This window comes from Amblyomma maculatum, chromosome 2 (assembly GCF_055883805.1).
Source record: "Amblyomma maculatum isolate TAMU_Amacu chromosome 2, ASM5588380v1, whole genome shotgun sequence".
NCBI lineage: Eukaryota > Metazoa > Arthropoda > Arachnida > Ixodida > Ixodidae > Amblyomma > Amblyomma maculatum.
Window position 1 is genome coordinate 216,539,989 of NC_139345.1, and position 15,725 is coordinate 216,555,713.

Below are 15,725 nucleotides of genomic sequence, written 5' to 3' on the forward strand. Positions count from 1 at the left end.
TGTGCGCAGTTCTCTGGCTACAGTGGCCGATTTCTTGTCATAGGCATCGACAATAGAGAAGGTCCTTCAGCAGCAGGCCAATGCTTACAACACAGTCACCGACCATTTTTTCGGACTTGGCGGGCCCGGGAAATGGTCCGAATAATCGAACAGTCCGAAAAATCCGTGAACTTGAAAAAAATCATTTTCTTGCGAAAAATCAGCTTACAAATCACAAACTTCGCTGCTCCCTATGTTTCTTTCATATGCCAATAATAGAGAGTTATCCCATAGCGTGATCTGCCACTGGGATCAGCTTATGCGCGCCGCACATTGCGCACGCGCTCGTGTGGTTCAAAATGGCGGGCGCGACTGCCAGTGCACTCGTGTTGGTTGGTGCAATAACGGCAGGTGCGCGTGCCATCAGCCGCCGGGAAGCATGCAACTCACTTAAGGTGGCCACCACGTGCACAGTGGTGCCCTGCAAAAGCAGATCATGCTAAGCTGTAACCGCTATAACCCTCCATTTAGAATATCTTCGCCAGTCATGCTTTCACCATGTCCATGTCACTTCACAACATACTGCGACACAGTCGATCCTGCCGCGAACGAATGCACGCACTGCACAAAGCAATAATACCCCTGTCAAGCGCGCAAGTTAACTGTATTTAAGGGAAGTGCACTTCCGGTACTTCTGAGTGCTTCGAGTCACACTTTGGCATATGCGGTGCTAAATGGGAAAACCGAGTGCACTCGCAGTAAAAAAAAAAAAATGTCAATGGACAAACAGCTCGTTTTTAAAGATATACAATAAAAAGAATAAAAATATTCCAAAATTGATTGTTGTACATGGAATTTAAATAAAAACAAACATAGCCTATTTTTTGTCAACATAAACGAAAATTAATTGTATTTCAAAAGCATGTCAAGTCAAGACCGGCCGAGACAGCTTCCTAGCCTACGCAGACCAACATGGAGACGTGCGACAACGCAGCGTCTGACGATGATCTGACGCCTCTAGAACAGAATAATTTTATAAAACGCTGTTAAATAGCTCAAATGAACTTCTGCGTCCATTTTTAATGCATTACATTTTGTACCAATGAAATCACAACATACTTCAATCAAAGTACTCTTCTGCGAGTGCACTCCACTTGCGGCGTTTAGATTGGGCAAAGTGTACTTATAGCGAGTGACACTCTTCGTAAGTGCACTTAATGGGGGACACCCCTCTTAAAACTTTTTTCCTTATTTATAGGTGGATCCGATTGAAACTTGCACCGTTATTACATTTTTGTGTGTCGATTCCAAATTTCTGATTAGTTTTCTTGTAGATGAAATAGTTTTCAAAATATTACCTAATTCATGTTCTTCATTTCGAGGTGAGTTAATTACTAAACACTTTATGACATGGTGAGAACAGACCTGCCAGAGTGATCTAGAGGGATCAGAGTGCCACTAGTCATGAATTAACGTTCTAGAAGAATTTGAACCAATGTTACACAAAGTCAAACGTTCATGACTAAAAGCTCAAGTTGGCACCTAAAATTGATAATTCTTTAAATGTTGCCGCATAATAACTGTACATATTTTAGTCCTATTGCACTGTCCAAGAGTTTTTCTTTCTCACAAGACAAGAGTGAGAACTATAGCACAAATCCTTTAAGAGACATCTCTCCTCCGAAATTGCAGCACCCTCAAAATGGCAGTTTTGAGAAAATGAGGAAAAACATTTCACAGTACGTAGGTGTAAATTATGTCAATGATTGATATATCAACAAGATCAGAAACAGATGGAAAGTGATCTAAAGCAAAAATTAATGGCCTATGCCAATTTGAGCCAAAGTTATACAATAGGAAACGTTTGAAAGGAAAGGTCCATTTGGGTACCCAAGAACAGATAACCTCAGTAAATTTTCCTTCGTGGTCACTGCATTTACCTTGCTTCCATGAGGCTGGCCGGATTCTCTTTCTAAAAAAAAAATATAATAGCAATAGCAAGAACAGGACTGGAGATATTGATCTCCTCCAAAATTGCAGCACCCCCAAAAATGCTGTTTTCAGAAAACAAGGAAAAACATTTCAGAACATGAATATTTAAACTATGTTAAGGTCTGAGATATCAGTATGATCAGAAATGATTAGAAAGTAAGTTAAAGCAAAACTAATGTTCTATACCAATTTGAATCAAAATTACATCATAAAAAAAAACTCAAAGTAAAGGTCCATTTTGGTGCTAAGACAATCTTTTCAATAAATTTTCCCATATGATTATTACACTTACCTTGGTGTCAAAAGATACATGAGGTTAGCTTTCTAGCAAAAGAAAATAACTAACTAGAGCAGGACTAGAATATTTATCTGGTGAATATCAAAAATTCAATTTTGAGAAATTTTGCAAAAAACATTTTGGGCATATTTTTGAACTACCAAAGTTAACAGCAACTCGATAAAATGAGTTATGACTAGTTTTTGGCGTGAATGCACCGTTTTACACCGAGATAATTGCCCCCGCAACTGAAAAGCAAATTTATTTTGACCAAGTTTGCCATTCCGCACGCCGCACGTGACGCCGTTTCGCGATTGCCGCTGCCACCGCGCCACTAACTTTTCCGAATGCTCGATCTTTCGCGCCCATTAAGACTGCTTAGATATCACTTTTTCATCTCCATCGTCATGATTACGATGTTCGCACGCGGCAGGAATCGCCTCGAGGAAATCGTTCGCTTTCCTATCTGGCATGCGGACCACCATAGGCTACGCCCTTATCGGCCTATCGTGGAGCGTCGGCGCTTCATCGCTGATTGCTGATAACACGATGCCGCATTGCCGTGTCACCGGCGCACCTCTTTTCTTACCTTTCTTCGGTTTTGAGGCTAGTATGAGGCTCGAACCTAAATTTTCCCCGTTTTAGGCCGTGGTCGTCACGATGGAATGTCACTAAACCAGCTAGGCCTAACTATGCGACCTTTTCAAAATGGCACCAAGCTGCAAGCAGTCGATGCCGGCAGCCAACCAAAAGTGGTCGTTTGGGTCACATGTTTTCGAAGCAGCACGTGTTTCGCGCAAATTTGTCTATTTGTTTTCCGCTTCAGGTGTTCGCTCACGAACGCTGATCGTGCCATGGAAATAGCCTGAATCGCGATCTTTCGAACGAGACCAAAATGATGCAGGTGGAGCGCGTATTGCGGCCGATCAAAACTCAGCACGATTTTGACCTCAATTTAAAGGGGCAAACGTTCAGATTTGCAACTTTGGAGCACTGTAGCATACGAAATATGCGGTATTTTTCGAGCTCATGTTCCGTTTTCAGTCCGATTGCACGCTCTTTGTAGGCTGCTGCAATGAAAGGTCGAGCATTCGCTTATTGCTACTGCCTCAAATGGCGACGATGAACAAGGAGCCAAACTAGTCGATCCACAAGTATAGAAAACTGGGCGAGTTGGATTCGATTCATCTTAAAGCAGCGTGAAACACAAGACTAAAAGAACAAGAGACGACACAAGCGCTTTCTAACAACTGAATTTTTATTCCTAGAAAGGTATAATTATATAGGAACTAAACACAAAGATAAAATCAAAACGAGACTCGTGAAAACACCGCGCCCTTTTAAAAACAGTATGTGTGCGCAAAGTGAGGAACCCGTCAACACAACTAACAAAAACTAACAACCTCCCACATGACAAGCACCCGCTAATACCTCGCCACCAAATATTCACCGAGAGCGTGAATCTCTTTTTCTAAAAGATTAATGAAATGTGTAGCTACACACGCATCTAACTGCATTGCGTTGCCACAAGTATATTGCGTTGGCACAAGTATCAGAAAGGTTAGTGACTAGGGGTTTAAATCTTGCAAAAGAGTCTGATAAAATTAGCAGACAAAATAAGTGGGGATTCCGTACTTACACGGAAGTTCACACCGTTTGAAAAAGGTTGCAGCAAGATATGGTGTAAAAGGACTTTTCACAGCTAAAAATAAGCTGGGCAACACGTGAAATGCAGTACGGAGGAAGCTGGACTGCCAAGGAGAGGATGAAGTGCACGGTATCGCACAGAAAATCGCTCATCGACTGCGGCACCACTGTGGTATGTTCCATCCCACTTTCGTGCGATAAATGTATTAATGAGTGCTTGTTTGAACACCGCAGATCAGTAAAAGGAGCTGTGTCATCCAACCTTGCCACTCATACCCAGGAGTGTAAAGATTGTTTCCCTCATTTGAACAGGACCAATATCTTGTTCAGTCACCCTGATCGAATATGCAGAGAACTGGTTGAGGTGTTTCTGATAAGTAACGAGTTAGACGCGCTGCGTGTTTCGCGCTGCTTTAAGATGAGTCCGTCCAATTGACTTTTTCGCATAGCTTTCAGGGCCGCGCAAAGCCAGTTGTTTGCCAAAACAACGCCCGCGCGCTAAGTGATGCCGAAAAAAACGAGCCTTCAGCCAAAAAACCATCTCCACAGTATTGCTCGCATCAAATTTGGTCCGAAAAATCGAACTTCTGGACACCATAGAGTCCGAAATATCAGTCGTGAAAATGTACACACTTCTATGGGCCACGTGATAGTTACTGAATAAAGTCCACAATATTGTGCAAGTCCGAATTATTGAAGTCCGAATCGATTGGCTACTGTAGGCCATATTTCGCTGCATCCTCTATTCAGTCGCTTCTGGCTTATGGACGAACAGGTGAATCGTTCTGCGAACTTATTCACTATGTGGTGTGAGACGAACTGCAAAAACTTTGCAGTGTGCCTCAAGTGCAGGTTGCTTCTATTGCCAATATCGTTCGCAATGAGGTACATCAAGCCATCAGGCCTCAGTCAATGGGTGATGACCTACAGTCTTACTCAGCAGAGTGCAGAGCTCCAACATATGCGGATTTTTTTGGGCCGTTCTGCCCCATCATCAGCGCCATTTGTCCCTGTCTGAAAAGATGCAATGCCACCTCCGTCTAGTGCACCAGCTCTGGTGCCAATTTCTTCAATATCTCATGATCCTCTGCCATGCGTGCCGCTGGCCCAGTACACTTTAAGTCAACGACTGCCTCAGCAAAGATCAGACATCTGGCGTGCTCCCGATAGAAGGCCCCTCTGTTTTCCCTGGGACGAGCCTGGCCATCTCTTTCGACAGTGCCCATATCGTGAGCTAGGCCTACAGGGTTTTCCCCCCACTGCACGACGACCACCCTACGGACAATGACCCAAGGAAGTCGAAGAATATGTCGCTGAACAGCGTCTGTCTTCTCAGCAGCAGATGTCATAATCTCTTTTTCCTCACCACCTCTGGAGCACCTGGGCGATCCCCTAGACCCAGCCGGGGAAACTAAAGATGGCGACGTTCGGGGGCAGGGTCGCTAGAAGTCATTGCGATTAAGTCCCCACGACGACGCGGATGTCAACTACGAAAACCACGACGTCAGAAATGCATAACCGCCGGTCACTTGACATACCTGTAGTTTTGGATGGACACAAGTGCATCGGTGGACACCGGAGCGGACTTCTGTATTCTGAGCAGCAAACTGGCCGTGCTTCTTCGATGACTCCATGGTCCGGCACACCGATTTGCACTGCTGGTGGACACGTAGTCACCCTGATAGGGCAGTGCGCGGCTCGGGAGCGAATTCATGACACCACGTTTGTTGTTAGGTGCCTTGTGCTTCAGAAGTGTTCGTACGAATTGATACTTGGCGTGGATTTTCTGCAGGAGAATGGTGCTGTTATTGACCTTAGGCAACGCACCGTCACATTTTCAACAGAGAACGCGGATTGTGACTCGGCATTTCAACAGTCTTGTTCAGCGCTGAGAATTTCTGCAGTGTTACGATTCCCCCCCGGGCCAGTGTTTTTGTATCGAATGTAAGTAATGGGACAGTGCTCCCCCCCCTCCACCGAAGGAAATAGTTCACTTCTGTTTACACATTGTATCTGTGCAGTGCAAAGCCTCATCCACTTTCGTTAAGGACAGTCAGAGGTCCTACTCACTAACTTTTCGAATGAACACCGACACCTTTTCCATGCTAAGGCGATCGCCTTTGCCAGCCCATTTAAAGAATGTTTAGCCTGCTCTGCATCTGACACTGTGAGCCCTCCACCCGGCCCCCTTGAATGCATCGAATTAGTTCAAAGCTCTCCACAGATCAGTATCGTGATTTAAGGGCTCTGTTGCAAGAGCAACCTTACTGGCCTCCCCCAAGGAACACGAGGCCATCCAAACAGAAGTCAAGAAGATGCTTACGGATGGTGTCATTCAACCATCTCACAGCCCATAGTCGTCGCCTGTTGTCCTAGTGAAGAAAAAGACGGAACTCTGCGGTTTTGTGTTGATTATTGCAAGTTGAATAGCGTCACAAAAAAAGATGTGTACCCGCTGCCCCGCATCGACAATTCCCTCGACAGACTTCGCCGGGCTCAGTATTTTTCATCCATCGACTTGAAAAGCAGGTACTGGCAGATAGGAGATGATGAACGGAACCGTGAGAAGACAGCATTTGTTACCCTCAATGGCCTTTACGAGTTTAAATATTGCCTTTTGGCCTATGTTCAGCCCTGAGAACTTTTCAGTGGATGATGGACTCTGTCCTCACTGGCCTTGAATGGCAGATTTGCTTAGTTTACTTGGATGACGTCGTTGTGTTCTCCGAAACGTTTGAATAGCACCTTGAACGTCTGAGAAGTGTGCTAGATGCTCTTCGATTGGCTCTTTTGAAACTCAAGCCTGAGAAGTGTCGCTTCGGTTGCACAAAGCTGAAGTTCCTTGGCCATGTGGTTGGTGCACACGGAGTCAAGCCCGATCCCGATAAAATTGTCGCCATATTGAAATTCCCTGTTCTCACGAACAAGAAAAGGGTATAACATTTCCTGAGCTTCTGCTCCTACTACCGCCACTTCATACCTGACTTCTCCACGATTGCTGACACGTGACAATACACTGTTTGTCTGGTCCTCCGAGCAACACACTGTACTTGCGCCCTTCGACGAGGCAGCTGACACCGAGGTACACATTGATGTTAGCAGCACTGGTCTTGGTGCAGTACTCGTCCAGCTAGCATTGAAAGGGTAACAGCATACGCGAGCCGCACTCTTTCTCTTCTGCATTGGAAACGGGTGTCTGGCCGTTGTGTGGGCCACTACGATACTCCGGCCCAACCTATATGGTCGCCCTTTCAAGGTGATAACCGGTCACCATTCCCTGTACTGGCTGGTGAATCTTGATGACCCATCTGGCCATCTGGTCCGATGAAGTCTGCAGCTACAAGAATTTGATTACATGCCTGCCTATAAATATGGGAGAAAACATGAAGACGTCGACACGTTGCGAGCTGCCCCTATAGAGGAAGGTGATGACGTGGTGGACGATGAGACAGATGAAAGTCGTTTCCTTGGTGTGGTCAGTGACACACAATTGATGGCACGACAGCAAGCAGATGACGAACTCCTCGTTATTGACCACCTAGAGGGTCGTGCTGCTGATGTGCCCTGTCATCTTTCCAGATTTCTCTCCATTTTATTTGCGCAACATTGTTTTGTTCAAACGTAACTCAAGTACTGGAATTCGGCCCTATTTCCTCAATGTTCCTTCAGATCTGTGTGACAAAATCCTTCTCGCTTGTCACGACAAACCATCCGCCAGACATTTAGGTTTCACCCGCACGCTTGCTCAAGTTCATCAGGCCTACTACTGGCCAAAACTTGATGCCACTGTTCACCAGTACGTCAGGGGTTGCCGCCAGTGCAAACGCCATAAGTCACCACCGCTCAAGCCTGCAAGTTTGCTGCAGCCAATTACATCACCTGCTACTCCCTTCGATCAAGTCGGTATCGATCATCTGGGCCCCTTCTCTAGGTCTGCAGTGGGTAAGAAACAGGTGATATGTTGCAATCGACTTTTTAACGAGGTATGCAGAAGCGAAGGCAGTGGAACGGAGCACTTCTTCCGAGATCAGCAATTTTTTCATGCACCAAATCCATCTTTAGGCATGGTGCCCCATTGTATGTGATAACTGACAGAGGCACAGCGTTCATTGCACAGCTCATTCGAGACGCCTTCGAACTCGGCCACACAGGCCACCGCAAGACTAAGGCTAATCACTCTCAAAGCAATGGGCTGACAGAATGCTTAAACAGGACCATCGCCGATATGATCTCTATGGACGCGCAGCACAAGAACTGGGATGAGATCCTTCCTGATGTGACAAACGCTTATAACACTGCCATGCAAGAAACGAGTCGGTTCACTCCGTCTCGTCACATCTACGGAAGAGACGTTCAGACGATGTTGGATGGCATGATACCGCGCATTTCTGAAGACAAGCCGTTGGCGTTGGAAGCTGAGCTATTCTCCCAACGTGCCAAGGAAGCGTGCCAACCTGCACGCCTCAACAGCACTCGTCTGTTGTGCTTCTCTTCTTTGTGCTTCGTGTCTTCACACTGTACCACCCACTATGATTTAAGATCAGCAGTCTGTGGATGCGCGCCGGTACAACCTTCAACACCCTATGATGCCGTCTCGGTAGTAGATGTCATAGCAGCGTCAAAGGTGAATGCAGAATGCACACAAAGCCTAGCTCCGCTGTCTAAAAAATTATGCGTACAGTTCGGACAAAACTGCGCCTTCATCATGATATCACACAAACATTTCACTATGACAGTCACTGTTAATACAGTCGAACCCGGTTATATCGAACCCGGATATATCGAATTTTGGTTATATCGAACTCACGAAATATCCCCTTGAAAATCCCATGTAAAAGTATAGGAAAGCTGCGTCATATATCGAACTCAATTTCACCGGTCGTTCGATATATCGAACTCCGCACCACGCACTGGAAAGTGTGCCTTCCCCAAAGACGATCGCATCACCCTTGGCCGTTTGCCGCGTGACGTTTTGAAGCCACGCGCGGAAGGAATGAGAGGGGACAGTTCGGCGGCAGCTGGTCTGGACAGCGCCGCGCCCATTCCCCAAAGGCGCGCGCATCTGCAGTTGTCGTTTCCCGCGCGCCAACACATGACGTTTGCAAGCCATGTGCGTGGGTGTGCCCATTCTTTTGCTGAGCTATCTCTCTCCTTCAGCACGCGCAACGCATGCGCCAAGCCAGCTCAGCCAGTTTTCAGACACGCAACACACGCTTTCTCCAGCGTGTGTTGCGAACCCTCTGCGTGCGGCGGCGCGGCGGCGGACGTGGCTATGGCGCCTGCGCATGTTAAAAGCGCCAGCTCTCTCTGCTTTTTTTTTTTTTTTTTTTTTTGCGAGAGTCATCCTTTCCTATCGTTGGGGTGTACGCGCAGCGTAGCATAAGATATGGCGGCTGCGGACGTTAAAGAGCGGTAGGGATTTTTTTTTTTTTTTTGCCGGAATGGTTATTTTTTTTTTTTTTATATCATTTATCCTTGCATGTATGAATCAGCGAAAGCACGCGGTCAGCTCCTGCGATCATGACGCCCGCCCCAAGCGCGGCATGAGAAATCGAACCAGGCTTGTGCAATCAAGCCATCACGGACACTCTGCCAAGTTCGCTCCCCGCCACCGCAGGAGCTATAAAAAGATAAACGCGCCCTGACGTTATCGCTGCGCAGCATCTTGGCACGCTGCCAATGAGCTGTGGATGAGACGACCGAAACGGACTAACGCGCGCCATCGACATGCAAGCGAAAATGCTCGCGATTTCCTGCCTTTCCTGCCGCCGCGGCGACACAGAAACCTTGTTTTGAGCTGCCGCGGTGGCTCGAGCAGCGAGAGGGACGCAGTTCCAAGTTTGAAAATTTTTGCTCTGTCGCTGCCGCTCGTCGCTTGCATGTGAGCGAGCTAGCCTTAACGCATTCTTTTTTTTTTTTTTTTTTTCAAATTCTCGGGTGCAAAATTGGAGGGTGGGTTCATTATGCGAGTGGGTTGATTACGCGACAAATACGGTATCGTTTTTTCGCATCGTAAGTGCCGTCACAAGCCGATTTCTGTATATCGAATTATCGATATATCGAACTATTTCGCGATTCCCTTCGAGTTCGATATATCCGGGTTCGACTGTATGAGCAGCACCACTGGATGTCATTCGCATGCGCACTATAAGTGAGGCTACGTACCGAACTGGCGAAGGACATTGAGGCTCGTGTTGCTGACGAAAGGGCTGCCACTGGCCTGTGCCACTGGATTCGCCTGGGCCTGCCTGCAGCAGCATTGTTCATTCAGTGTCGCCTCATGACAGTTCTGTGTCAAATTCCTTGACCAGGTCACAATGGCAGATACTGATGACAGAAACACTGTGTGTGCTGCTTCTATACATTAACACCGAGAAATGTGGCGCAACAAACACAAACACAAGCGAAGAGACGCAGCGCCACATTTATGGGTATTATGCAGCACCAACTAGCCCCTCAAGCCGTTATTTTGCTATACATTAATACTCATCTAGCTGACATAGCAGGCCTACCCTAGAGGGAACAATTTTTTTTTTTTTTTTTTTTCATTCAACAAGAATCGGGCATCTGAATGTATGGAGAGAAGCCTTTTTTGGGGGGGAGGGGGGGGGGGGTAGCATTTAGAATGGCGGCACGATCGCTTGCTAAAGCGATAACAGTGCTCAGGCATTTTTTTTATGACTTTATAGGCAGTGAAGTTTCAGATGTTCAGTGCCTTTGCCCACAACCTGATATAAGATGTTCGATGCTGCCAGAAAGATGCCACAGAGAAAGAGAGAAGGGTGTTTCTGGGAAAAGGAACAGGCGGTAGCACGAAACACGAGCGCTGATGACGACAGTAGCCACTGCTGCCTGGGAACATGGATTGGTTCCCTGCGTCGAAGGCTTTGCTGCAGTCACTGATCTCGCATGCATCCCCAAACTGCCACCTCTCAAATATTGAATCATCAGTTCGCTTCAGTATTTTTCCCTATCCGCTTGCATTTTTTTCCAAGCCCTTATTACCTTGGCTGTAGCCCATCTGAGATTGTCTTATAACTGAAAAGTTTTCTTTTCCATTTTTTTTTTTTTTTTTATGGTTTAAACTTATTCCCTTACATTGAATATGTGTTTAAAAGCGGGGTACCACTCTATTGTATGCAATGCACACAGTTACACAAGCAGGGAGGTGACAAGGTTGGCTGTGCTAAAGCATGGGTGCATGAAGTTAACCTTACATGATGTTACATTTGGACTTGGTTCTGCTAGACCTGCAGGGACAATACCAATTTCCCTGACTGCTATGATATGGGCTGTTTTTCGTTGGCTTCTTCCCCAGCTATTTATGGTTTTGGTAGTTTGACCATTTGAACCATGGAGGCTTGGCTATTGGCAATGGTGCCACGGCAAATTCAAATGAAGTCCGAAAAACTGAGTAATCAGTCGTGATGCATCCGAAATTTCAGGAGCTCATATACATTGTTGTACGGAGCAAGTCGCGGTGCTGCTAATATGTCCAAATAATCAAGCATGTCCGAAAAATCATGTGTCCAAATTTTCAGTCGTCTACAGTATAATGCAGCTTGCCGTAAAACTGGAATGCAGAGGTTAAGTTGGAAAAGGCAGCGTCTCCAGTGGTGCAAATGAAAGTGCATTTCTTTGAAACATTCACTGTCTCACAAGCTGACACCCAAGAGACGGCCTCTCCTTTGGGCAGGACTCACTTGCGATGTGGACGTTCGTCCCCTGTCATTTCATCGACGTAGTCCCGCTTCAGCTCTTCGGGGACGTCAGAGTCATCAGAGTCCACCTCCGCGCCTCTGGGACCCTCCTGCATGGACATCTCTCGTGAGCATCCCTTGGTACGGCGAGAGCTTCCTAGACTGTGGTGTATGGAACCTCGTATGCATCCTCAAGTTCTTGCTCACTAGGAGCACGGCCGGTCTCGAGGGAGAGCACGCGCTCTTTCTTACGGCCTTCTCAATCGCTGCGGGAACAATGGGAACGTTTCTCCTTGAGTTACGCTCTCCGCCGCCGCAAGGGGCGCGACCTGCTCACTGTTCGCTCCGCGTCTGCTTCAGCGGCAGCGGGTGGCTTTCGCCTGGTTTCGCGCTGTTGCTCGCGAGTTTCGCGGTGAGTGTAGCCCCGAAATGAAAGAACACAGAAGGTAGATGCTGCAGCGGCATGTCGTCAATGTACTACACACGTGAACACTGTCGGTGAACACATATAAAAAACACTGTCGTTGCAAACGCTCGACAAGCATGACATACATTGTGGCATGGTAGCTACATTTGTCCATTTTCATCCAAATTTTTCCTAAGCCTGTACAATTAAGAATAGGAACAAAAAAACAACTGAATGAGCAGTGATCACATCGAAGCTTCTTCAAGGCTAACATGACAGCAACTCGTCTGCAACAGCAAAACCGTCTTTGAGCACTAGATGCGAAACCATCCATATGTAGCATCGAAGATGAAAATAATTTCATAAAAATTTCATAAATAATTTCATAAAAATGGCAAAATGCTTGCATGATATAAAGTATTAGTATAACAGTCAAAGTAAAGGTTGCAGGGTTTAGTTTTAAATGTTATTACAATTCATATATTAGCCAATGTGTGGTATTATAAACCTTATTTTAATTTTGCAAATAAACATTGTTTTAATGAAATTTTTACGTAATATTAAGCTTAATCAGTTCAGTTCAGTCGTTCAGTCGTGTCCGACTCTTCGTGACCCTATGGACCATGTCACTCCACGCTTTCCGGTCTCTCACTATCTTCCTAACATCACATAACTTCATCTGCAGTGCCTCGAGGATGCCATCTAACCATTGCGTTCGCTGCCTACCCCTTCTCCGGCGACCCTCAACTTTTCCCAGCATCAAATCTTTCTCCAGCGACTCCTCTCTTCTCATCATATGACCAAAGTAGCTGAGCTTTGAATTTAGAATTTGACCCTCCAATGAGCAGTCAGGGTTTATGGTCGACAATATCGACTGATTTGATCTTCTGGCAGTCCAAGGAACTCTCAAGAGTCTTCGCCAGCACCACAATTCAAACGCGTCAATTCTTCGGCGGTCAGCCTTTTTCACAGTCCAAGTCTCGCATCCATACATCACAACTGGAAAGACCATAGCACGAGTTATACGGATCTTGGTTGGCAGACTAATGTCTCTGCTCTTTACTAGGCGGTCAAGGCTAACCATTGCTCTCTTTCCCAGAAGCAGGCGTCTCCTAATTTCATGGCTGCAGTCTCCTTCCGAGGTAATCTTGGAGCCCAAGAAGAGAAAATCTGTCACAGCTTCCACTTCTTAATATGAAATAATATTAATATTATTATGAAATAATATTCCACTTCTTAATATGTTTTCATATTAAGCTTAATATGAAAACAATAAAAAAATGGTTTGATATCCATGACACCACTTGTGCTCGAAGTGGTAAAAAGAGGCCAATAAATGACGAAGGTGATACTCGATGCAGTCACTTACAAATGAGATCACCTGCTATATCGAAAGTATGCAAGAAATTTCTAAAGCGTTAAAGAAGGACACTCACTAAAGACTCATTTCAAGCTCTATATAGCGACCCATTGAGGCTCTCTTCAGGAAATTAAGTTAATGTGCGGAAGGGAACTACATATGCTAGATGTGAGGGCCGTAACAGCTAGCGGCACATGACTACATTGTCAAGACGGACGTTTCATCTGAGAGCAAAATCAAGGCACTGAAGGAAGTGATGGCATCTCCTACCATTCCATTTCCCACTGTCACATATTCCGATTTACATTACGTCGCTGGATATACCGTTTAGTTAACTAGTTAACTTCGGGTGTGATGCTCGCGCTATTCTTCTTGAAACTAGCGTAAGAAGCAGCCCCATGTGGTATACTCTTCTACGAGGACAATATTCTAGTGGACTGCATTATCCGAAACCAGAGCTTGTTGCCCTATTGGACAAGCTTTTTTTTTTTTTTTGAAAAAGCTGCCATGCACCTACTACACACAAATGTTCTCGAAGTACTTAAGATCCTGATCCGTCAGCATTTGAGAATTCAACACTGAGTTGCCCGAAAGGAATTGGCAACAGCTATGTTATTAGGTCCGCTTCTTTGATATTTGAAAAATTTCTCAGAATTCTTCTTCTCAATTAATTATACCAGGAAAGTGACAGAGAAGACCGAGAGGCCAACTCCTTATGTGCACAAGCCGTACAGGAAGATTTTGAGACTGAATTGTCTAGACGCAGGTCGCATTTTGATGAATTGATGAATATGTAGAGCACTGTGTAACTTTGAAGGACAATTTTTTTATTGTTTGCCGCTCTTTTCGGTTCTGCTTAACTGTTTATGCACATTTCCTTGATTAAAAGTAGTCGCGAGAATACATATACATCTTCTGTCTTTCGACCGATTGATATGTTTTGAACGAAGCTAGAACAGCCGACTCAACTAGACAAGTGACATTTTTACTATATGAGTAAATTTTTGTTTTTTACTTTGAATCTGAGACGCGCCATGAATTTTCGTCGGTGCCTCTTTTGAATTAAACGAAAACGGTAGCGGTTGACAGAATCTCCACCCAACAGTTAACCATGCACTCGCGTCAGGTCGCGCTACACCTGATTAAAACATTCAAAGGCACATTGCATAACCTGGTAAATTTATTTTTGTACAAAACTTAGGGGCAAAAAATGTTGAAGTGTACCCGAAGCTTCATTTGACCGTGCACGACCGCACTGACGAAGGCGCGCGCGCGCGAGTGGATTGTTAACTGTATTTTATTCCTCGTAAACGATAAATGTTCGATGCTGATTACGGCCTTTGTATAGCTCTAAAGGAGCGAAATGTCTGGACCTGCCAGTTGCAACTGACGCGGGCGAAGCTAAAAGCGAGCGCACGTTTCCCTTGCGCGTGAACGGCTGTAGCGGAGGAGCAGCAGTGGGGCGGTGGCGACCCCACCGAGGCGCGGCGGGCGGTGGAAACAGACCCCATTGGAGAGGCCGTAAGAGAAGAGAAGCGTGCTCTGCCTCGAGACCGGCCGTGGTAGGAGAAAACAGCAGACAGTACCATAGAAGCCGAAATACACAGTACCAGGTAGAGACTGTCGGTTATTCAAATGCTAGTGACTAGTACATGTGCTTTGTGTAGAACACACCACCATTTGAGGGCCTCCTTTCTAAGCCCATCAGATGCAGAACCACAGTGGTACCTTTCACAATGGTAAGCTAAGCGACCCAGAGCAGAAGTGACAAAGCATAGCACAAGTCAAGACCGTCACTTGCCAACTCACGATGTGGCCATGTTTTGTTTGCTTCAGCATGAATTTCTCATTAACCAACCCTACACATCAAACCTTTTCCAATCATTATTCACAATTTTCAGAAGCATTTTTCTGAACGTGTTCAGAGCATTGCCCGGTCTGCCTCACAGGCAGTGAGCACCCCATTTCTATTTTGCGTTGCATGCTCATTAACCGAGTGCTCCAACACAGCTGTCGGGGTGCCCCCTGTGACTGGCACTGTGCCATGCGAATGTACTTGCTCTCCGGCTGCTAGACCTCAAGGAACCACCAGGCCATGGTGGGGCAGACATCTTGCACCAATTTAGTGCTGGCTCGTTCTTTTCTTTGCACTATTTTTGAAGATGCCTCATTGTTTCAGCATCAACAGGCACTTACCTCGCTTCTGTGTGCGAAGCTTTTCAATTCTTCCAATGCACTGAAACTGTATGCTGGTCCGTGTAGTGAAGCTTTCTTACGTGTGATTGAACCCTCTGTAAGCAGGCTCCACCATGTCAAATCATAAAAGAAGATACAAACCCCATCCTCTACTGCTTTCCAGTGCGA

General features: G+C 45.9%; 1 protein-coding gene across 2 annotated transcripts in view; it reads right to left on the reverse strand.

Annotated features, from left to right (window-relative positions):
• The window catches only part of Vps50 (vacuolar protein sorting 50), a 220,625-nt gene that overhangs the window by 94,516 nt on the left and 110,384 nt on the right, over positions 1 to 15,725 (reverse strand). For both annotated transcript variants that reach the window (XM_084595738.1, XM_084595737.1), the window contains exons 16-17: positions 11,599 to 11,705; positions 10,061 to 10,143 (exon numbers count right to left, since the gene is read on the reverse strand). In XM_084595738.1, coding sequence (XP_084451864.1) covers positions 10,061 to 10,143; positions 11,599 to 11,705 — 190 coding nt within the window. The remainder of the gene's footprint in view (positions 1 to 10,060; positions 10,144 to 11,598; positions 11,706 to 15,725) is intronic.